Source organism: Lethenteron reissneri, chromosome 2, assembly GCF_015708825.2.
Source record: "Lethenteron reissneri isolate LAM-NWPU_2019-01 chromosome 2, ASM1570882v1, whole genome shotgun sequence".
Classification (NCBI taxonomy): domain Eukaryota; kingdom Metazoa; phylum Chordata; class Hyperoartia; order Petromyzontiformes; family Petromyzontidae; genus Lethenteron; species Lethenteron reissneri.
Window position 1 is genome coordinate 5,993,092 of NC_083780.1, and position 24,558 is coordinate 6,017,649.

At 49.7% G+C, this 24,558-nt stretch overlaps 1 protein-coding gene across 1 annotated transcript; it reads left to right on the forward strand.

Moving 5' to 3' along the window:
- The first annotated feature begins 6,443 nt into the window (after positions 1–6,443).
- LOC133342192 (E3 ubiquitin-protein ligase TRIM39-like) lies at positions 6,444–23,540 on the forward strand. Its single transcript, XM_061551165.1, has 11 exons — positions 6,444–6,549; positions 9,769–9,946; positions 10,986–11,081; positions 13,744–13,965; positions 15,448–15,470; positions 16,082–16,218; positions 16,907–17,050; positions 18,121–18,197; positions 19,547–19,702; positions 20,362–20,577; positions 22,787–23,540. The coding sequence occupies exons 2-11, from the start codon at positions 9,803–9,805 to the stop codon at positions 23,468–23,470; spliced, it is 1,899 nt and encodes a 632-aa protein (XP_061407149.1). The 5' UTR covers positions 6,444–6,549; positions 9,769–9,802; the 3' UTR covers positions 23,471–23,540.
- Positions 23,541–24,558: the final 1,018 nt, after the last annotated feature.

The window sequence follows — 24,558 nt, forward strand, 5'->3', positions numbered from 1 at the left end:
CTCCGGTTTTTCCCCCCATCCGCATTTGGAATCGACGTCGCGCGCCGCAAAGTGTCCGGCTTACGCGACAATTAGCGAGCCACTCTGTCGACATGCTCATTTGTAGGCAGCCAGGTCACCTCTGACAAAAAAGAGACGAGCCCACCACCTTCTCCAACCATTATATAAACGGAGTGGTAGCTCCTGCAATCTCTCATTTACTTGATACGGCTGTCGTGGCTGTGACGGTACCACCTGAAGACGGAAGCTTGTGTTGCCTCCGAAACGTCGTGATTTTTATTTTATTTTACTTTTTAATGTTTTTACCTACGTGACTTTACCGAAAGAACCTAGGAATACGAGCTACTATATAGCTCGGCTGGACTTGCCCGGTTAAAAACAACAACAAATTTTCGTTCGTTTTAGAAGAAAAACTCATCCGACCCCTCCTCTTAGCCTGGTGGGAATCGTCTCGGATGCAATCAATGGTTTGGCTGTCAACCGCCCTTCCTTGGTCGTGTCGTTAACCCCACCACCCCCCGCACCCCCCCTCCCCACTACCTCGCCCACCACCCCCCCCCCCCCCCATTACCCCCTTCCCCACCGCCCCCCTCAAACCTCTCGAACTACGTTCAGCCTCAGGGTGGTCACAACGCCAGGTCACCCCGCAGGTTTCCGTTTCAGTTAAATTGATTAGGTGTAACCCTGCGAGCCACGGGGCTCTTGACGCGGGTGCAACCGCAACAAACAGGAACATGAACAAGAAACATCTTAATGTGACGACGCGCAACAAGAAAAACCAGCAAAATTTACCAGAAAAATAAAGCACCGTATATCAACGCAAAAACCCCAATGCGATGCCAATTTCCGCCCGCCCCCCCCCCCCCCCCCCGTGGCTGAAATTTGCATTCATGGTCACGAAGTCAGCCGTCAGTAATGCATGCCATAACCACAGAAAATGTAAAAACTATGAATTTAGGTTATGAAAACAATTATTATTGTGCGCGCCTGCCTACGTGCGGCGTGGCTAGAGTGGGTTTGAATGTGTCATCGAACTCATTACTTTTTTATGTTGCAAAAAAATAAGAAGCAATTTTCTAAGAAATAATAATACTGACATTTTGTTACGGTCATTCAGGGGACATCAGCGTCACTGACCTTCTACGAGTGATGATGATGATGATGGATTTAACGAAGCCTAAGGGTATTTTATTGTTTACCCTCGATGTACTGTCAGTGGCATGGCATGTGTAATTCTGGAGCCCGTGCAGTGCCTTGAATCAACCCCACGCGTTCAGTGATTGGGCCCCGTTGACGTAGACATCACAGAACTACTACTCTTGACGTGCCTTCATCAAGTTGCCTTCGTTAGCCACCGCAATTTCGGCGGAGTTGCATTGTTCCACGTGCCCTGCTCCATATATATAACTTCGAAGGGATGGTGATCAAGATGCATTTTTTTTTTGTCCTCAAAGTTTGTAATTTTACCAAATTACGTGTCAAACTCAACCTAATATTACGTCTTCTTGGTTCTTTCGGTAAAGTCACGTAGAAGAACCGAAAGAACCAAGAAGATGAATCCCTGCAGTCGCGAAAGCTTTAAATCGAAATCTAATATTAAGTGTTTTTTTGGTGTGAAAATAGTCATTGAAGATCGGGCTGAGACCACTAACTCGCTACACTTGAAAAAAAATAAAGATTCATCACTCGCGGCTGAAACTTGGATTCGAACTCAGGCACTCGGCAGTGTCAGGCTCAACGTCTCTGACCCCTCAAAGTTAAAGTGAAAATGCAACTTCGCCCATCATCATCAATCATTCACGCACGGTGAACACAATTATTGTTACTATTTTGCTTCGAGTCGGCAGCGTTCCGAAGAATATGTTTGCCATATTCTTAGGTTTTTTTCGGTAAAGTCACGTAGGTAAAAAATTTAAATTAATAAAAGTTAAATAAAAATAAAATAAAAATCACGACGTTTCGGAAGCAACACAAGCTTCCGTCTTCAGGTGGAACAGTCACACGATAGCTGTATCGTGTGACTGTTCCACCACGATAGCTGTATCGTGTGACTGTTCCACCTGAAGACGGAAGCTTGTGTTGCTTCCGAAACGTCGTGATTTTTATTTTATTTTACTTTTATTAATTTTAATTTTTTACCTACGTGACTTTACCGAAAAAACCTAAGAATATGAATCCTTGCAGTCACAAAAGCTTCAAATCTAGAATATGTTTGCCCTCTACCATAGGAATGTGGAATTTGTACATTTCTGCTAATACGTGAGTTCAAAAACAAAATAATAAACAAATTATTTCAATATGCAAAGCAGGATATAACGATATATGCAAATGTGTTCCGCGTCCTATTTTAAGCACCGCACATAACTCACCTTCCAGTCACCCGGAAGCCAGATTACAGAAGTCACGACACAGATAAAGATCTCCCGTATAGCCTTCAATAGACTGTTGGGGCAAGTGCTATCAGCGAGCAGCGTCTGTGAAGGCCGGAACGGCACACGTGGTGGTGGACGGACCAGCACCGCGCCCGGCCGCCTTTGTCTCCCCAGTGGCGATGTTCACACACCGCACAAGCTGCTCATTTGAGGCTGAGTCTACCTAGGGGGAGGCCCACGATCGGGTTCAGATTATCGTCACCGGCGTTGGCCCCGAACTCGCATACCCATTCTATGCAACAAATTCGCAGATATAAATGCAATGCAAATATGCCCCGTACAGCCTTAACAGACATGTTGGGGCATGTTGCTATTAGCAAGCACCGATTAAGTCCTGCCGGCACGGGACACGAGGGGACTGCGCGGCCAGAATCACCGCCCGGCCGCCTTTGTCTCCCCAATGCTGATGTTTGGCACATGATTGTCTGCGGCACGGAGTGTGTGGGCACAGTGCGGAGAGCGGCCAGTAGCGTGCGGCTGAGAGAGGGTCACTTAAAGGTATCTCTGGAGTAGCTCTTAGATCTCCACTTCCACGTGCCGTGCTGTAAGACGAGCGGCGAGGCGCGCCTCTGGCAGAGACCCAATGGACGCTGAGTGTAATTCTATGTCAACAATGAGGACACGTCTTCTTGGTTCTTTCGGTAAAGTCACATAGAATGGAAATAATAATAAAATAAAAATAAAACATAATAAAATATTTTATTATATTACTATATTATTTTGTACTTTTATTATTTTTATTATTTCCATTCTACGTGACTTTACCGAAAGAACCAAGAAGATGAATCCCTGCAGTCACGAAAGCTTTAAATCGAAAATGAGGACACGGCCAATAAACACGATTTACATTTACACAACGTTGAAACTAATGGCGCAAAACAAAATTACCGTGAACAATTACACGTGGTATTTCAAAGGGTGCTCTGGCGAGATTAATCTCGAGAATGTATTAAAATGCAAGCACTTGGCGTACCTTCATAAGGACTTTGAAAAGTTCACCTTAACCAACATTAAAATGTTAAATTTAGTAGTTATGAGATCACGCGTATTGTAAATGTTTTTTTCAGTGGCACGGGTAAGGTGTCACTGAATCACAAGAAGCGTTTTTTTATCTTGTTTTTGCAGAAGGGTCTTCATTACATTGGGATGTTGGCCATGAATGGCTTTGCCAATGTGTCTGGCTTCGTACGGGAGGATGCCCGAGACCCACGGAAAAAAATTCAGCGCCCTACGAAGTGGGGGTAGGAGATGACACTCAGCAATGTCATCAATGTCATCTCGTAGGACACACTTAGCAGCACCAACCAATACCAGCGCGGCGAAGTCACCACGGCGCCTGTGCCAGGCTAGGTGCACTTTGAGGCTCGCTGACAGGAGGTCATGGGACAAACCCAGGTGCCACGGGTTGGCTGACTTGAGATGACTGGCAGATGCAACGGCGGTACCCCCTGCTGTGTCAACCGCGTTTTATCCCGCCGGCGCTCAGCTCGTTGTGGTTGTTGTGAGCGTCGCTCTTCTGCCCTCAGTTGTTGTTGGAGGGCGACTGCCTCCAACTGCTCAGTAGCGTCTTTCACGAAGTTCTTCCATAAAGGTCGATCTCGCCACCGCTGGTACCGGTCTTCGGCAAGCCCAACGCCCACAGAGCAGTCGCAACCCATCCAAGTACTAACCAGGCTCAATGCTTGCTTAGCTTCTGAGCGCTGAGGATATAGTGGGTGATTTGGTTAAAAGCGTCGGAGTTTTTGAAATGCAAGTTTAACGTCGTGGTTTTGTTTGTTATTTCATCCAAAAATCAAGTCTAAGCGGCTCTCTGCCGTTCGTACAAGCATTGGGGAATTTCGATTTAAAGCTTTCGTGACTGCAGGGATTCATCTTCTTGGTTCTTTCGGTAAAGTCACGTAGAAGGGAAATAATAAAATAATAAAAATAAAACATTAAATAATTCTCACGACGTTTCGGCCACAACGCAAGCAGCCGTCCTCAGGTGAAGAACAGGTCTGTCGGAAAGACAGCGTCTGAATTTCATTACGATTTATTTTTATTATTTTATTATTTCCCTTCTACGTGACTTTACCGAAAGAACCAAGAAGACATTGGGAGATTATTGATTTTTATTCGTGTGCCGTGGGCCATTTGGTGGACATTCAACGTTCTCATGGCAGGCCCCTTCTCATTCACATCACGACCGACGCGAATGTTTAACAACGTAGTTACCCCTCGCCTTCGTGGCTCTCATCCCAGCCCGTGGCTTCGATTGTTCTCGGAGACGGCAGAAACAGCGGGTGGCTTTGTAAACTCGTCCGTGTGCGCCTGAGTGTCATCCCGTGGCAATGCGCGATGCGGTTATGCTGCGATTTTGTAGCGCTTCTCCCGGTTTCCATCCCGTACGAAGCCCCAACACTCGTGAGCCGGCCAACTCTTTTAACGCAAGAGACGCTCCCGACAAAAAGAGTTTCCGGAATTGAGTAACGCAGTAGTATATATAAATACTATTTGGCTCTTTCGGTAAAGTCACGTAGGTATCAAATAAAATAAATGTCTACCTACGTCACGTTACCGAAAGAATTCAAGAGTATGGATACTTGCGGTTACGAAAACTTAAAATCTAGATTAAGTAAAAATAAATGACATTTTAAATATTTTTTTCACGTAGGCTTGTGTGAACACGCTCGCCCGCTGTGACTGTCGTTCCCCCGCTCTCGGTGAGTACGATGGTTATACCGCACTGCCCCGCGACCTTAGAAACTTGAGTTTGATTCCGGACCGCGGCTTATAAGGGCGCCACGGTGGTTAGATGTTAAATATCTCGCCTGGTTATACAGGACAGTCATGGAGTTCGATCTCGACCCTGACGCCTGGTGTGTATTTCCAATTTGCGGTGTCTCTCTCTCTCTCTCACCGCGGTTGCATGGATTTTGTCTCCGGGTCCTCCGGGTTTCCCCCCTCTACATTTAGGATGGACATCACGCGTTCAGAATATTTGGCCGCAATCAATGTCCACGTGATGATAAGACGCTTTACGCGTTGGTTCTTTCGGTAAAGTTACTTCTTGCTGTGACTGTCCTACCCGATGACGGAGGCTTGTGTTGCTTCCGAAACGTCGTGATTTAATTTAGTTATTTTCTTGGTTCTTACGGTAAAGTCACGTAGAAGGGAAATAATTAAATAATAAAAATAAACATAATAAAATAATTCTCACGACGTTTCGGCCACAACGCAAGCAGCCGTCCTCAGGTGAAGAACAGGTCTGTCGGGAAGACAGCTGTTTTCCCGACAGACCTGTTCGGGCTTGGCAGCGTATATTTCATCCTCTAACCCAGCTTAAATATACGCTGCCAAGCTTGGTGGTGTTCATTCGGACGCTGTCTTTCCGACAGCCCTGTTCTTCACCCGAGGACGGCTGCTTGCGTTGTGGCCGAAACGTCGTGAGAATTGTATTTTATACATTTTCATTTTTTTATTTTTTATTTCCCTTCTACGTGACTTTATCGAAAGAACCAAAGATTATGGATCCTTGCAGTCACGAAAACTTCAAATCTAGAAATAAGCCACTTTGTTGAGCTATCATTTGTGATAACCAGGTCGCTTTAAAAAATAGTTATACAGCTCAGTGGGCATTCTTACCTGGTATAATAAAACTTGTTTGAGTTAATAGCACCTAACACCCCCCCACCCCACCCCCTCTATTAGGGTTCTATCGTTAAACTTGGAGGTGTCGCCTCCACCCAAAAGTTCGCATCTCTTTTCCACCTACGCGCCCTTCTTAAACATCCTGCCCTAGGTGGGATTTAATTTTAAAACAATTTTGTTTAGCTGCAGGACGTTTCTGACATTTGCTGGATTTTGGCAGTGGCCGTGAGCCGTCCGCCGTAATTTTCACGTGGGAGGAGCGTGCGTGCGTGCGTGTGTAGGGGGGGAGGTCCGTGTACCCACCCCTCCCAAACCCTCCCTCACGCCCAACACACCTACACACAAAGCGCCCTTAAGAGGGTGACACTCTCTGTCGCTCTGTGATCACACGTGGCCATTACCCTCGTGGCATTCCGAGCGTGCGCTGCTTCATTCCTGCCAGAGCGGTCCGCAATCGAAGATTATTTTTTTTTTTTGCCCGACAGCGGTAAGTGTATTTCATTATTCTATATCTATCTATATACGTGCGTGTGTGTATATATCTAAGCAATTCTAGATTTGAAGCTTTCGTGACTGCAATGATTCATAATCTTAGGTTTTTACGGTAAAGTCACGTAGGTAAAAAAATTAATTAATTGATTTTTATTTTATTAACTTTTATAAATTTTAATTTTTTACCTACGTGACTTTACCGAAAAAAACCTAAGAATATATATAAGCAACTTGGACGTTACCTAAAAGTGACTCTGTACCAGCCAGCAAGAAAAAAGTTGTTTTGTTTCTTCTTATATCGAGCTCTGTCTCTGTCACGCCTCGCTCTTGCCTTCTGCAACTTACCTCGATTTATCGCGTAGTCCCCGTATCTCTTTCTGTATTCTACTCTTTTTTAGGATTCATCAAGCGCCCTTTCCAGAGAGCTTTACAGTTTCTCCGTCTCCTCTATCAGAATCAGAATCTTTTATTTAGACTGGACGAAGTCCGATCAGCTGTGAGTCTCTATTTTTCACAGATGTACAGTCGGGGGCACAGGGGTCAGAAAGTTACAGCGGAAAACAATGCAGTACCAATTTTACCGACCACCCCCCGCCGTATAAATGATGGGCTGAATCAGGATTTTAACTCGCAATCTTTCCCGACTGCGAGCCGCTCCCTCTACCACTGAGCCACCTGGCTGCTTGCAGCGAGAATCATCGAGAAGGATTGTTTACGGATCGACGGCTCTAGTGGTAGTGCCTTACGCCGATATTCCACGGGCAAGCGACGGCATGCTTGGAATGACACCGGGCGAAAGGAGGGAGCGGATCGCATGAATATGAGCAGTGGTTCTCAGCAGTGGTGGCGCAAGCGTTGCCATCTCATCTGCGCCTCTGTTTAAGGAACGAAACAGGTGGACTTCTCCAAAACAAACTGTCTGTCGCCTGATGAAGCTCGTTGCAATTTCTGGCGAAACGTCGTACTCAGAGTGTAAATGTCGTGGCTTGGCTCTCCAACACACCGGTGTGCTGTACTAGTATACTACACTACTATACACTACACTATACACTACACTATACACTACACTACACACTAGTGCTGTACTAGTGACGAATTGGCCACGTTCTGTTTACGTGACAAACCGTACTAGTTGGCTGTGTCGGCTGGTGGCGGGTTTAACGACACATTTAAATATTTACGCGATCGAACCCGAAACAAACCTGTATCATGAGTGGTTCTCAACATTATATGTGTTGGGCTTCTGGTACGCGTTGTTGAATTAGATTTTCCACCGAGTGTACCGGCCTTGCATGACCCAACGTGACCCTGAGCAGTACGTGTTACGAACAATTAACAGAATATTTTAACTAATTGCCCATTTCGCGAGGTATATCCCAACTGGCTGCTCGTAACTGCAAGCGAATACAAAAAAAAAACAAATTCAATTGACGCTCTGCCGTGCGTGGCGTAATTTGTTCGCCCTCGCTGCGAACTCTTTGGAAACCACCTTGTTTAAAATCAACGAGTTTTGAAAGGTATCCGTACATCTTTCTACGTTTCCGCATTGATTTAATGTTTTCAATCTAGATTTGAAGTTTTCGTAATGTTGGCTTCGACACGGAATGTTTTTTTTCATTATCGCGGTTATTTTACAACGGCAGATTCGTACGCGGTTACGATTCATCAATTCAACCGGCGGCTCTCACGCTCGATTATAAAATGTCGCCACGTTCATTAATCACCTCGCCGCTAACCTGCCACGCGGCACCCCCAGGGCGTCCGCGTGCCCGGCCCGACCGGGGCTGAAAAACCGCACTGGGCTCGAGAACGCGACGGCGAAAGATCGTGGACGCGATCTTGATTTGAAGTTTTCGTGACTGCAAGGGATTCCGTACTCTTTGGTTCTTTCGGTAAAGTCACGTGACTTTACCGAATCTTTTCTTTATTTAGACTGGACCAAGTCCGATCAGCTGTGAATCTCTATTTTTCACAGATGTACAGTCGGGCGCACAGGGGTCAGAAATTTCGATTTAAAGCTTTCGTGACTGCAGGGATTCATCTTCTTGGTTCTTTCGGTAAAGTCACGTAGAATGGAAATAATAAAATTATAAAAATAAAACATAATAAAAAATATATAATAATATAATATTATTATATAGTAATATAATATAATAATATACAATAATACAATTATTATGTTTTCTTTTTATTATTTAATTATTTCCATTCTACGTGACTTTACCGAAAGAACCAAGAAGAAGGGGTCAAAAAGTTACAACGGAAAACAAAATAGTACCAATTTTATCGACCACCCCCCCTCCCCCGGATAAATGATGGGCTGAATCAGGATTTGAACTCGCAACCTTTCCGACGGCGCAGGAGACGTCGTCGCCTCCGAGGGTCGATCGACGTCTGTGCGTTCGACGCTCACGAACCATCGGCGGCCCAAAAGGGGGGCGGCGGCGGTGGCGGGGAGGGGGGGTAGAGGTAATCGCGCGAGGGCTCGAGGGGAGCGACGTCCAACGTGGAGATGGAGCGGTGGGGGATCGGCTCGCGCGTTGCGGGGAGGCCGGCAGGGAGCGAGGTTTTGTGAGAGTTGGCGACAGCTCGGGGGGGAGGCGTTCATCCAGCTTCGGATAGATCGCGGCGGCTGCTGCTGCAGCTGCTGCTGCTTGATGGTGGTAGCTGATCGAGGCAGTGTTGATGAGGTGGTGAGATTGATTTTTGTTGGGGTGGATTTTGTGGGTTTTATGATTCTCGCTAACGTGGCCATGTGGGGTTTTTCAAGGTGTACGTTCGCGAGTTAGTTTGGGGACGACTTCGTCTTCATCGTGGCGGCGATGATGATGACGATGATCATGATGAAGATGACGATGATGAGATTGACATGTTGATGATAATGATGATATGATTATGATAACCACGCTGACAATGATGATGATGATGATGCTGATAATGACAATGATGATGACGATGATGACGATGATGCTCACGATAATAATGATTACAATGACGATGGTAGCATAGATGATGATAATGATGATGACGATGATGACAATGATGATGACGATGATGACGATGCTGACCATGATGATGACGATGATCATAATGACAATGACAATGATGACAATGATGACGACGAGGAGAATGATGACAACGACGATGCCGACGATGACGACGACAAAGAACCACGCCAACAACAACAACAACGACTGTCTCTGCCCCGCATTAGACACGCGAGTCGCGACAGCCGTCTGGACCCGGCCATGCCTCTGTGCGAGCTGCACAACGAGGAGCTGCTGCTCTTCTGCCAGGAGGACCGCGAGTTCGTCTGCCCCTCGTGCACCACCTCCGCGTTGCACGCCAAGCACAGCTACATCAGCGCCACGCAGCTCCTGCAGCAGCGCAAGGCACGTTGCGCTCGCGTCGCGCGCCGATGATTGCGGACAAGCGCTCGCCCCGCGTATTACCCCACCCCCCCCGCGTCTGATGTGCGTGCGGGTGGCCTTTCTCCTATAACGCGGCGGTAGACGTCCCAGATGCGTACGCGGAAACGTCGTGATTTTTATTTTTTTTCTAGATTTGAAGCTTTCGTGACTGCAATGATTCATACTCTTAGTTCTTTCGGTAAAGTCACGTAGGTAAAAAATGAAATTAAAATTAATAAAAAATAAAATAAAATAAATCACGACGTTTCGGAGGCAACACAAGCTTCCGTCTTCAGGTGAAACTGTCACAGCAAACTTGATACAGATTTGTGTGTGGAGGTCGCTCAATCTCCTCCTCCTGTGCCCACCGCAGTCTGGAACTCTCTCCCCCCCCCCCCACGAACTCTCCTACCTCTCCCCTCTCATTCCACTTTGCTCCCCTCCACGCACTCTCCTACCTCTCCCCTTTCATTCCACTTTGCTCCCCTCCACGCACTCTCCTACCTCTCCCCTCTCATCCCACTTTGCTCCCCTCCACGCACTCTCCTGCCTCTCCCCTTTCATTCCACTTTGCTCCCCTCCACGAACTCTCCTACCTCGCCCCTCTCATCTCACTCTACTCCCCTCCATGCACTCTCCTACCTCGTCCCTTTCATCCCAGTTTGTTCCCCTCCACGCAACCCTTATATCTCTCCCCTCTCATCATCTCATCTTGCCGTACTGCCGGAAATGACTGGCAGTATGGCACGTGGATTGAATCCATCTGACGGAGGTTTTGAGTGTCCCCCCCAACGTATAAAGTGGAGGGTTTTCTCTCTTTCTCTCTCTCTAAGTTCCATTTCCTACCTACGGGGACAGCTCACGGCGATGATCGTGCTGGAGAAGAGCAAACGACGACGATGATGATGATGACGATGACAGCGGCGATGAGTACGCGATCATTTGTGACGGCTGCAATGGTGACGACGTATGGGACGTTGCAGATATTGACGATGGTGGTGGCGGTGACGGTTGTGTGCAGGAGCATATTGCCAAGTGCCTCGAAGGATTGCAGGAGAGAACAAAATCCATCGATGACCACCAGAAGGACTCCGAGGCGAGGAAGCGAATCATCGTGGTGAGTTTGCACACAACATACCCGCACTGCATCCTCATCGCCGTGGCCAGTCCGACGGTCATGACATCGGCCGTGGTCTATCCACTGCTGGGCCATGAAGGCCGATGTGTGTGTGTGTGTGTGTCGTAGACCCTCATCCACCTGCTTGACACGGCCAAATAAGCAAAGTGGTCACGTGAAACAAACACGCCGATGTATTAAAAGAATTATTATTATTGCTCTAGCACGCCACTGTGATGGAGATTAATCGACACACGCATGTAACAATTAAGGGCACCACGAACGTGTCACTGGCAGTTGCAACCAGAACCTCCGATTGGCACGGTTCGCTACGTACGTGCGGTGCGAAAGAAGTTCAACGGACGTGCCTACAGTTTCATCAGGTGATTGGCAGAATTGTTAAAGGCCCCCAAGACTGGAGGAGCTTTAACACGGAGGCTGTCGCGACCAATATTATCTGGCTGTCGCCTGATGATGCTGGTTGTAATTACCGACGAAACGTCGTACTCGATTTGTAAATGTTGTGGGTTCACTTTCCAACACACCGGTTAGTGGTGAACTCGTAACGAATTGGCACGTAAATTTTGATTTAAAGCCTTCGTGACTGCAGGGATTCATATTCTTGGTTCTTTCGGTAAAGTCACGTAGAAGGGAAATAATAAAATAATATGAATATAAAACAATAAAAATTCTCACGACGTTTCGACTGCAACACATTGTTTGCGTGACAAACCTCACTAATTGGCTGTGTCGGGTGGTGGCGGTTTTAACGACACATTTATACGCACGCGATTTACCCCAAAAACCTCTATTATGGACCGGATTAGATAATCCACAATACTGACAAACCAGCAGCGAAGCGTCGTAACCCGCTTGTCAAATGTGAGTGGATCGCTGTCCAGCGCACCGGGGGTGCTGAAGCATTACAGATTGGGCGCGTTCGTTCACGTGGCGACCGTATTGATTTGTGTGTGCCTGACGGAGGAGGCTCTATGACACACCACTGCCTTCGTACAGACGAGGCAGTATGGCCCAAACATTCGCTACGTCCGAAAATTGCATGTATTTCCCTGCCACGGCTCTGGCAGTCTCCCCAGCTAATTCTGATAACACTGGTCAACACACTTTTTCTGGCGTAAGGTATTCCAACGGTTTCAAGGTAATTTTGGGGTGCTGATTCCAAATCTGGCATCAGTCTTTGGCTATCACATCAGGTTTTTGAGATATCAAATATTGCATTTTCAATAAAAACTGCAGAAGAAAAATATTAAATAAATGTGGATATCTACATAAAATAATATTATAAACACACTATTCTAAAAATACAGCACCATATTTTAACACTAAAGCAGTCACTGACTCGCAACAACTTGCAATCATAAGTGACAGAGTTAATTTCGGGTAAAATCAATGAAAATGGGGTATGCCGATAGCATAAAATGAGATGTGATAGAACAAATATGAGATCAGATTTGGAATCAGCACCCTGAAATTAGTCTAAAACAGCTGCAAAAGTCCAGGCCAGAATTTTTGTTGTTGTTGTTGACCAGTGTAATGCATCTCACCGCGATTCAATGGGAACATTTGCAAAACTCGTTCCATGTGATGGTCCGTGTGTCATCGCCGCCGAGTACGCAATGACTGAAAACGTGACTCTCGCACCGCTGCGGTGATAATGCCTTTCGTGCGAGTGAATGGGTAAGCTCAGCTGCAACTGCAGTATTCATTAAAAATTAAAAAAAAACCTTTACACAACCATCGTGCGTGGGTGGTACACAGGCATTAACGGATAAATTAAAACTGTCAGTTCAACCACGCGTAATTTCACACACTTTGATTCAAAATTATCATTAATTTCAGTGCACGCCGCCTCTCAGGACGAGCTTTGCCCACAAATGAATTAGTATTCCGCTAGAATTCTTGGCCGGCGAACACAACGCGAGTGACTCATCGCCCGGGCTCACGGTAAAACCCGCAGCCCCCCGCAAATGTATTTATCGTGCCACTTCTGGCAGCAGCAGCAGCAGCAACAACAATGGGTCCGAGACAAAGAGCACATTTGAGAGGGTGTTTGGACGAGAGGCTTTGAAAGAGACGGTGGGCCTACGAGCCACTCAATACAGGTGTTTTGGGTTAGATCGCGTAAATATAAATGTGTCGTTAAATCCGCCACCACCCGACACAACCAATTAGTAAGGTTTGTCACGTATACCGAACAATGCCAATTCGTTACTAGTACTGCTGTACTAGTACAGCACACCAACAGACACACACAGAGACCCATAGACTCACACAGAGGTCCATAGACCCACACAGAGACCCAAAGACTCACACAGAGACCCATAGACTCACCCAGAGACCCATAGACTAACACAGATGGTGATGAGGGTGGTGGTGATCATGATGGTGATGGTGGAGATGATGTTGATGATGGTAATGATGAAGGTGATGCTAATCGTGTTGATAATGGTGATGACGATGTTAATAATAATGGTGATGATGATGGTGATGATGATGATGGTGGTGGTAATGATAACGACGGTGGTGCTGATAATTGTATTGATGATGATGATGATGGCGGCAATGATGGCGACGATGATCGCGTTGATGATGGTGACGCCGATCGACGATGATGGTGACAATTGTGACGACGACCGCGCAGACCTTTACGGAGCGGCTCTGCGAAGAGCTCAACAACGGCTACAACGAAATGGAGCAGCTCCTGTCTCAGGACCGCACAGCCGCTCTTGAGCTGGCGCACGCGGAGATGCAACAGGCCCTGCAGCGGATCGAGCTGCAGCAGCTGGAGCTGCTGGCGCAGGAGACGGGAATCATCGAGGCGCAGCAGCGTTGGACTAGCGTGGAGCAGAGGGCGTCCCACGAGGTGAGACGGGGGGGTGGGTGGGTGGGTGGCCGGGCAGACTCACACGCGCTCCCCCCTCTCCTCACTCTCAATTCTATCTGCTCCACTCCACGCACTCTCCTCTGTCTCCTATCTGTGCTCCACTCCACGAACTCTCCTCTCTCTCACTTCCCTCTGCTCCATTCAACGCACTCTCCTTTGTCTCTTCTCTGTGCCCCATTCCACGAACTCTCTCTCTCTCGTCTCTCTGCTCCACTCCACGCATTCTCCTCTCTCTCTTCTCTCTCCCACTAAACTCTCTGCTCCACTCTCTCTTCCCTCTGCTCCACTCCACGCACTCTCCTCTTTCTCTTCTCTGTGCTCCACTCCACGAACTCTCCTCTCTCTCGTCTCTCTGCTCCACTCTCAATTCTCTCTGCTCCACTTCCAAGCACTCTCCTCTCTCTTCTCTCTCCCACTTCTCTCTGCTCCACTCTCTCTTTTCTGTGCTCCCCTTCCACGCACTGTCCTCTGTCTCTTCTCTGTGCTCCACTCCACGAACTCTCTTCTCTCTCTCATTTCTCTCTGCTCCACTCTCTCTTTTCTGTGCTCCCCTTCCACGCACTCTCCTCTTTCTCCCACTTCTCTCTGCTCCACTCTCTCTTTTCTGTGCTCCCCTTCCACGCACTCTCCTCTCTCTCTTCTCTCTCTCCCACTGCTCTCTGCTCCACTCTCTCTTCCCTCTGCTCTACTTCCAAGCACTCTCCTCTCTCTCTCCCCCACTTCTCTCTGCTCCACTCTCTCTTTTCTGTGCTCCCCTTCCACGCACTCTCCTCTCTCTCTTCTCTCTCTCCCACTGCTCTCTGCTCCACTCTCTCTTCCCTCTGCTCCACTCCACGAACTCTCCTCTCTCTTTTCTCTCCCACTTCTCTCTGCTCCACTCTCTCTTCCCTCTACTCCACTCCACGCACTATCCTCTGTCTCTTCTCTGTGCTCCACTCCACGAACTATCTCTCTCGTCTCTCTGCTCCACTCTTTCCTCCCTCTGCTCCACTCCACGAACTCTCTTCTCTCTCCCACTTCTCTCTGCTCCACTCTCTCTTCCCTCTACTCCATTCCACGAACTCTCCTCTCTCTTCTCTCCTCCACGCACGTTCCTCCCTCTACCTCCCTCTCACTTCACTCCCTCCTGAATATGGAGCCTGGAGGCTCGGTGAGATGTTCATCGGTGGATAAGCGAATTTATTAATAATGAGCGACGCAAGACGAAGATTAATAATAATAAAGTGTGTGAAACGCAAGATTCGGTTGAGCGTCGGCGTTGTCAGCGTGCGGTCCAGTAAAAACCGCGCAGCTCTCAAAGCGTGCGTCTGTTCCCACGCCAATTTCACCCTCATTGGGCATCATTATCACCGCAGTTGCCACGAAAATCCGATAACGATTGCGGTCGTCACGTGGGGCATGAGTAGGCCGTGTGCACGCGTACCGACGTTGACTAACGACGCTTCGTTTTTTGCTTCGCAGGATGCGGAGGAGATGAGAAAATGGTGAGTGCATGTGCGTGTGTGCACGCGTGTGCGTGTGTGTGCAGTGGGGGAGGGGGCGGTGGTGCAGCGGTTATCGCGTGTGAGTCTACGGGTCTCTGTGTGAGTCTATGGGTCTCTGTTTGAGCCTATGGGTGAGTCTATGGGTCTGTGAATGAGTCTATGGGTCTCCGTGTGAGTCTATGGTTCTCTGTTTGAGTCTATGGGTGAGTCCATGGGTCTGGGAATGAGTCTATGGGTCTCTGTGTGAGTCTATGGGTCTCTGTGTGAGTCTATGGGTCTCCGTGTGAGTCTATGGTTCTCTGTTTGAGTCTATGGGTGAGTCTATGGGTCTGTGAATGAGTATATGGGTCTCTGTGTGTTTCTATGGGTCTCCGTGTGAGTCTATGGGTCTCTGTTTGAGTCTATGGGTGAGTCTATGGTTCTGTGAATGAGTCTATAGGTCTCCGTGTGAGCGAGTGCGTAGCTGCGTGTTGTTCGCGTGCGGTCGAGTCCCTGGCGGTTCAGTGCCTCCGACACGGCCATTTCGAACCAAGCCTTGGGTCACCTCTAACGTCTCACAACCTCTCTCTCTGCCCCCCCCCCCCATCCGCCACCTCCTACCTTGTCGACAGCATCGCGAATCTGGAACAACGGCCGACGTTTAACGGAGACAAAGTTCATGTCGACGAGCGGCGTCTCCAGAATATGCTCGTTGGCGTCAACAACATCCAGAACCAGCTGAAGAGGCTGCTGCCCAGACCCTGGGCTTGTGAGTTCAACACTGGCACGCCCCCCCCTCCCCCCGTTGGCTGGCACGGGAACGACTCACTCACTCACTGGCACGGGAAAGACTCACTCACTCACTGGCACGGGAACAACTCACTCACTCACTGGCACGGGAACGACTCACTCACTCACTGGCACGGCTCCTCACTCACTCGCTGGCACTACTCACTCACTACTCACCGCGAGAAACCCGGCAGACGGTGACAATAACGAACTCACAGCCACAACTTGATTTTAATGATATTTTATACATATACTTGAACTGTACATAATAGTTTTATTGTATCTTGTGTATGTGTGTCATGGCGTGACGATGGCGCTTCGGGTGGCACATTTGTGTCGGGAAGGCACCACCATGCGTTTTAGCAACACAAATAATAACTTCTCTGACTTGAGACGGCTTGGTCGAGCAGTGGATAGATCATGGCTGCTGCTGCTGATGATCAAGATGATGGTGACGCACGCGTGCACGTGCGCGTACCTACCGTGCGTGTACCTTAACGTGCACGTGGCCTGGCACAAGCGCCGTGGTGACCTCACGGGCCACTTAGTGGCGAATGGAGGTTGTTGTTGTTGTGGTGGTGGAGGCTAGTCCTGTTCAGAGCCGTCCGGGGGTGGAGGGGGGTCAATCTCACTCTGTCTTCGCACGCGTGCGTACGTGGGTTCACCAGACGCGAGAAACTTGACGCTCGATCCGGACACGGCCAACGTCGACCTCGTGCTGTCCAGCGACCTCCTCACGGTGTCCAACCGCAGATCGACGGCGTCCGTGTCCGACTGCTTGTTCACATCGCCGACCCCCACGGCCGTCGAGGGTGAGTGCGTCACGGTGGCGAGGAGATGTTCACTGCCTCGCCTGGTGTGCAGGAGGTCGTGGGTTCGATCCCGACCCTGACGGTGCCTGCTCTAACATTTGGAATTTGCATGCCTCTCTCTCTCTCTCATCATCATCACGGTGGCAAGGAGATGTTCACTGCCTCGCCTGGTGTGCAGGAGGTCGTGGGTTGGATCCCGAAACCTGACGGTGCATGCTCTAACATTTGAAATTTGCATGCCTCTCTCTCTCTCTCTCATCATCATCACGGTGGCAAGGAGATGTTCACTGCCTCGCCTGGTGTGCAGGAGGTCGTGGGTTGGATCCCGAAACCTGACGGTGCATGCTCTAACATTTGGAATTTGCATGCCTCTCTCTCTCTCTCTCATCATTATCATGATCAGTGGCGAGGAGATGTTCACTGTCTCGCCTGGTGTGCAGGAGGTCGTGGGTTCGATCCCGAAACCTGACGGTGCCTGCTCTAACATTTGGAATTTGCATTCCTCTCTCTCTCTCTCATCATCATGATCAGTGGCTAGGAGATGTTAACTACCTCGCCTGGTGTGCAGGAGGTCGTGGGTTCGATCCCGAAACCTGACGCCTCCTATATATATGGTGGTCGCATGGATTTTTCTCCAGGTCCTCCAGTGTGAAATTCGTTCAACATACATGCATACGTACGGTGTGCCCTTAGGGTCATTGACCTTTTGCCCCATTAAAAAAATACACTGCCACGGTGACTTTGCAATCGTAAGTATTTAAGATGCAGAGATACAATTAAGCAAAGAAATAACCGTTCGCATTTGCCACACCAGCCGGTACCAATAAACCATTTTTGAGCGACAGCTTGAAGGGCTAACTGAAAGCGATAATCAATTAGCCGTAGTCCACCTATCTGTCTGTCTCACCATCACCACGTAAGACAAAGGTCTCCCAGAGAGCCTAAACAGACTGTTGGGGCAAGTGCTGTTAGCGAGAAGCACCACCACCACCACCCACTTACACCACCAACACCACCTTGGCTTCGCTCACGTTTTTGCGTGATGTGTCTGCGCGTCTCTGCGTGTGCAGATAATCCGCATCGCTTCGACATGGCCTTCAATGTCCTCTGCAAGCAGAGATTCAGCAGCGGCACGCATTACTTTGAGGTGTGTATTCCCGTGCACAACCATCAACGGCAGTGTTCTTCACTCATCTTCATCAGGGGGGGGGGGTGGCGTGGGGGGGGGGAAGACACTTTCGCCGATGCGACATCAGATCAGTGTGAGGGCCGCCACACGTTTGAAACCGCTGGGGGGTCTGACAGTAGCACAACGATGATGGTGATGACGATGGGTGGTGGTGTTGTTGCCGCACTTTGTGGGTATGGTCGGTGGGGGCCCTGCACGTCAGGGGCCTCACTAAAGGTCACCAGGGGCCTCACTAAAGGTCACCAGGGGCCGTCAGTAGCCCGTGAGGCCTTGCAGTGACAAACGTTACCCTACGCTGCTGCAGTGGTGTAACAACTCGAATTATAAACTGAACTAGAAATATGATTTCGATTTAAAGCTTTCGTGACTGCAGGGATTCATCTTCTTGGTTCTTTCGGTAAAGTCACGTAGAATGGAAATAATAAAATAATAAAAATAAAACATAATAATATAATAATAGAATGTTTTATTTTTATTATTTTATTATTTCCATTCTACGTGACTTTATAGAAATATGATAATAGGGTGTCCCCTTTTTTCTGGCAAAAAAACAGCTGTGTTAAGATGTTCAAACACCAAACTGAAACCTTTTACAAGGAATCATGTCTGCGTTAACCACAATACTTGTGGTCAGAATGCAAACCAAAAACATATTCTGATAATATATGCATTTTCTTGGTTCTTTCGCTAAAGTCACGTTGAAGGGAAATAATAAAATAAAAAATAATAAAACATAATAAAATAATAGAAGATGAATCCCTGTAGTCACAAAATCTTTAAATCGAAATATATGCATTGCCTTTGAAACTGATTGGTCCACACCAGAGACAGCTTTCTTTTGAGCCTCGTCTCCAACGGTGTTAGACCAGAGGACGCCAAAAGGCGTAGAGTTTGAGAGACAAAGGCGGCCGGGCGTGGTGCTGGCCACCCACCCCCTAGTGTGCAGTGCCGGCCTTCATAGGTGCTGCTACTCGCTAACAGCACTTGCCCCGACACTCTTTTCGGCGATACGGGGGTTGGGGGATTTTTGTCTTTGTGCTGTGAGTCTATCTCCTCTCTCCAGACCCCTGTCCTCAGCACGTGTGTGCCGTGTGTGTGGTGTGTGTGGTGTGTGGTGTGTGTGTGTGCCGTGTGTGTGTGTGGTGTGTGCCGTGCCGTGTGTAACCGTGTGTGTGGTGTGTGCCGTGTGTGTGTGGTGTGTGTGCCGTGTGTGTGTGTGTGGTGTGTGTGTGGAGTGTGTGTGTGCTGTGTGTAACCGTGTGTGGTGTGTGTGTAACCGTGTGTGTGCCGTGTGTGTGTGTGTACAGGTGTCTGTGCGGAACAAGGAGGCGTGGACGGTCGGAGTGGTGAGTGAAGGCTTCAAGCGGAAGGGCACTGGTCTCGACACCCTCATCGGCAAGAACCCGCACTCGTGGGCCCTCGTGGCGACGCACGGGAACCTGCATGCCTGGCACAACAACAAGGTACGGAGACGTCTGGGCGCTCTCGTGACGGAACTGCCGCTTAGTGGCGAATGGTGGGGTGGCGAGATGTTAACTTCCTCTCCTGGTGTGCTGGGAGGTCGTCGGCTCCATCCCGACCCTGACGCCTGCTGTAACATGTGGAGTTTGCGTGGTCGCGTGGATTTCTCTCAGGGTCCTACATGGAATTTGTGGTGTCTCTCTCTCTCTCTCACCGTGGTCGCATGGATTTTTGTCTCGTGGTCGTCCGGGGTTTTTTCCCCCCCACTTCTATATTTCGGAGTCGAGGTCACGCGTGCAGGGTGTTTGGACGCGATGCATTTCCACGCGACGATAAGCCACCTCCGTTGGGCGGTCATTTGTGTGTGGGCCAGGTCGCTTCTGACAAAGAGCTACATAGCTCAGTGGGCCTTTCTTAGTTTAAAAACAACAAAAAAGTTATTCATAGTTTTATAGTCGGTGTATGCACGTGTACCGTGGACACTCTCTGCTCACTAGCCGGCGGAGACAGGTTCACGCTCCAGTCCATTTATTTCCACCTTCTCCGTCGCACACAACTGCGCCCAAGAGGAGGTGACGCGTAATCGGAAGAAAAAAAAAAACCCAAATAACAATGCGACTAACGGAGTCACCCGTACCGACCGACCGACCGATGCGTGCAGGCCGAGCAGCTGAAAGACTGCAAGCGTTTCGAGCGGCTGGGCATCCTGCTGCGGTACGACGACGGGCAGCTCTCGTTCTACAACGCCGACACCAACGTGGCGCTCTACACGTTCAACGCCGCCTTCTCCGGGAGCCTGGCCGTCGCGCTCAACACCCGCGGCGTCGTGCGGGGGAAGAACACGCAGCCGCTGTCGCTGTGTCCGCTGCGCTTGGAGGTGAGCGCCTCGGTCCCGACAAATAGGATCGGTTGATTGGTCGATCGCTCTGCTCTGCTCGCTCTGCTCGCCTGGTCACGTGCGTGCACGCGCAGACGGGGCCCACATTTGTGCTTTATGTAACAAACAAAAAAGCCACCAGTTCCTGAAGAACTGCACTGTGATGTTGTATCGATGGTCATCATGGAATTGTGTTTCGGGCGACTGGCGGGCGGCGGGGAGGCAGCGATAGACGAGTGTGGATGCCTTTCGTCATTATTCGGACTCATCGGCACGGTGTAAGTCACTGATGCTCACTGCTTCTACTGTATAGCCAAATATGTGGAAGTTGCCACATCCGAACTGTGGGGCCCATTAGCATGGCTAATACCGTCAATCGTCACATCTGTAAATTAATATTAAAAAAACATCATTACCAAAATTGTATTCTGTTGTGGAACACAAGGAGGGGTGGGAATCACGGCAGACGTGCCGCTGGTGGAAATTTGCGTCGTTAATCAAGAAGCGGGATGGAGCCGTGGTGCAGTGGTTAGGCTACGTGGCCTGAGTTCGATTCCCGGCCATGGCTAGCGTGAGTGATGAGCAATGTCTGACATTGGATCAGCTTTAGATAATTACAGTAATCCCCCACCACACAAGGACAGACGGACAAACAGACAGACAACTAGACGGACAATCAGACGAACAATCAGACGGACAACCAGACAGACAAACAGACGGAGAACCAGACGGAGAACCGGACGGACAAACAAACAGACGAACAAGAGCTCATGCATTTTAAAGGTTTCAACCTTTGCTGCAAAGCAGCAGAGCCCACGGCAACACAAATGAAAGCATTCCCGTTTGGATTAATTATTCGTGCCAACATCCCCGGTCTCGTGTGACAACGTAGCGTTTCCTTGGAGGTTGGAGCAGCGTACCTGGAACGGGCTGTCGTTTGGTGCTAAACAAGCCCATGCGCCCTGCGGTATTGATTGAGCCGCTCGGCACAGGATGGTGGGTTTGGGAGATGGAGGAGGGGGGGGTGAAGGGCTTTGGGAGGCATTTGGACAACGATCATAAATCTCTCAACACTGGACACTGTCGAGGAACGAAAATGCGTTTCATATTAAATTCGAGATCGACGAGCGGTCTGCTTGCCGAGCCGAACGCGTCGTCGGTTCAACACCGACGCATTCAATCCCTGGCCTTTATTTTGCTCTCACCAATATTGGGGTTTGTTTCGAACGCTTTCCAATCGAGAGTAAAACAAATCTCCATAATCTGTAATTTGTAACGCGCACAGTTTCGGTTCGCTCTCGGAGAGAGAAATAAAGCAAAGCGTTGAAACAAAACAAAAAAACGAAATGATGAACGAAGCAAGGTGCCGACTACACCGAGTATCTTCTTGTTTCCTCTGATCGTAAAAGAGAGAAAGAGAGAGAAACACCGAATGAATCGGCGGCGAGGGAAACCGCAGACGAGTGGGAAAGCCGGCCAGAACCGGAGCCAACGATTTGCCAAGCTTTGTGGTCCTACATTTGGATGTTTGGCCAATTCCATTAAGGAGTGGTGGAAACGTGGAAGAAAATCTTAAGTACTGCGTGAGAGAGGGAGGGATGGGGGATTGGGGGGGGGGGGAGTACCCACATTTTACCCCACCACATGCAAGCAACCTGTCAATCTGGTGTAGACATTTCTACAACTCGGAGGATAGAGGGGATGCGGGGAGGGGCGGTAGGGGTAGTGGGAGGAAGGGCATTTCAGAAACGTGCACCGGTGTTTCAATTTCCATGCCGCAATGTCGAACAGACAGATTTACTCGCTGTACTGCCATGGAACGTTGAGGGTGCTTCAAAAAAATGTGAACACTTCCGAGAATTTGCAACAACACCACAAGAAATGTGCCTACGGGCTCTGGAGACCACCTGGAGACGATTCCAGGCCACGCGTTGACAATGATGGCGAACAAGTGGAGACTCTTTGACTTCTTGAAGCTATTAACATGACATTTGTTGTCATGTTACAGTGTATTATCCGTTCTTTTTCCATAAAAAAACGATAGTCCCATGTAAGTGTTACCATTGTTTTGATATATATTTATTTATTTGTCTAGGCATCCAGAGGTTTGGGGGTACCGTTTGGGCCCGTTGTAACTGCGCTCGCTCTCGTCTCTCTCTATAAATCAGTCGGTGTCTCTCTCTCTCTGCCCCGCTCCGTCACTGCGCAGATGGCACGCAACGACTCCGGCCAAGGCGACGATGCCCTGAGCGTCGGCTCGGGCCGCGAGCACCACCGACCCAGGACGCTGACGAACGTCATCGGCGACCACTTCCGGGCGGCCCTGTCCTCGCCGCGCTCTGCGCCCGCCTCCCCCGCGTCCACGCCCGACCACTCGCGGGCCTCCCCGACGGACCCGCGCGAGATGAGCTTCCAACTCTGGCTGGGCAAGCAAGCGGCGATGGTCAACAGGGCCGGCCCCTTGTCCGGCTCGCCTTGCGGCGTCGTCAGCGCCGCCGCCGGTAGCGGCGGCGGCGCTGCCGGCTGGGACCCGAAGCGAGCGTCGTGCACCTCCTCCTCCTATTCGTCGTGGTCCAGCGAGGTGATGGAGCCTCCGTACGAGGAGTCGTCGTCCGACGACGCGATTTCCATCGACTCGAGGGTCACCACGTCGACGCGGGCTTCCTGGTCCATGTCGGAGATTTTGGCGGCGGCGGCGGCGCGGGAGACCCCCAGCGCGAACGGCCTGCAGGCGACGCGGGCGCAGTCGAGCCTCGACGTGAGACGGAGCAACGAGGTCGGCAGAGGCCGGGGCGGAGAGGGGGGCAGCCCATTTCGAATGAAGACCCTGGACAAGGTGCGCAACGCACTGCAGCCCAGGTTGAAATCGGGCAACGGCCAGGTGGTGAAATGAGTCCGGGGCGCCGACGCGGCGGGGGCCAGAGCGTCCACCTAAAGCAGCCCGACAAAGACGATTTAGTCATTGGGAGGACCGTCGTGGTTGGGGGGGGGGGGGGGGGGGCCCTCCCCCCGCTCGGGGTTGACGGGCCGCGGGGTGAGGCGGGGGTTAGTTTGGCTCATCGACGGTGGGAGAGAGTCGTTGGCGGAAGGACGGGCCGGCAAATTGAGTCTCGAGACTCAATGAGGCTAGCACCTCGACGAGCAAAGGAATTGGCCAGATCGACCAAGGTAGCAGGATGAGGCCGGTTAGACTTTACCAGATAGAAATATGACATTTATTATTATTATTACTACGACTATTTATGAATGTAATTCGTACTTGGCAGCGGTTGTGTTTTAGAAAGCACTGGGGCCTTGTCGTGGGAACGTGAAATTGTCATCGCTGGATTAGGTGCCGCCATATTGCTTGCGGTGAGCGGGGGAGAAGCTTCCGGCTGGACTCATAAGTTGATGGAAAGGCCACAATCCTGGGCCTCGGAGAGCGCTGCATCGTTGTTGGCTGGGCACGAGCCCCAGTGGTTCTATCCCAGCGGGCCACCCCGGCGAACACTGCGGGGTTGTATTAGCCAATCACAATGCGCTGTCGTCCTCTGCACGGTGGCTGTACATATCACGTGTGCCGCCGTTTCACGTCACGGTCCAAATATTGGCAAAAAAAAATTTGTGGTAGGCACGCAAGTCCGGTGCAATGCGTCCAATTTTGACACTTTTTTAAGACTACCCACAAAGCACTTAGTTCGGTGAAAATCCCAAAGCCACAATCGCTCCCCTACTGGCAGACTATACCCGTAGGTGATGCACAGCCACAACACCTTCACGACGCCCCTTTGCATTATGGGAATGGTGCGAATGCCAGACGGACTAAGAGGGCTTTGTTACGACTATTATGCTTTCGTCGGTATCGGAGACACCGCTACGGTTCTGAGGAATACAATTTTGAATCAGAATATTTTGTTATGTTGGAGGGATCCGATGTTCTGTAAAGCTCTATTTTACAGTTATCCAGTAGGGGTGGGTAAAAAACATCACAACAGCTAACAG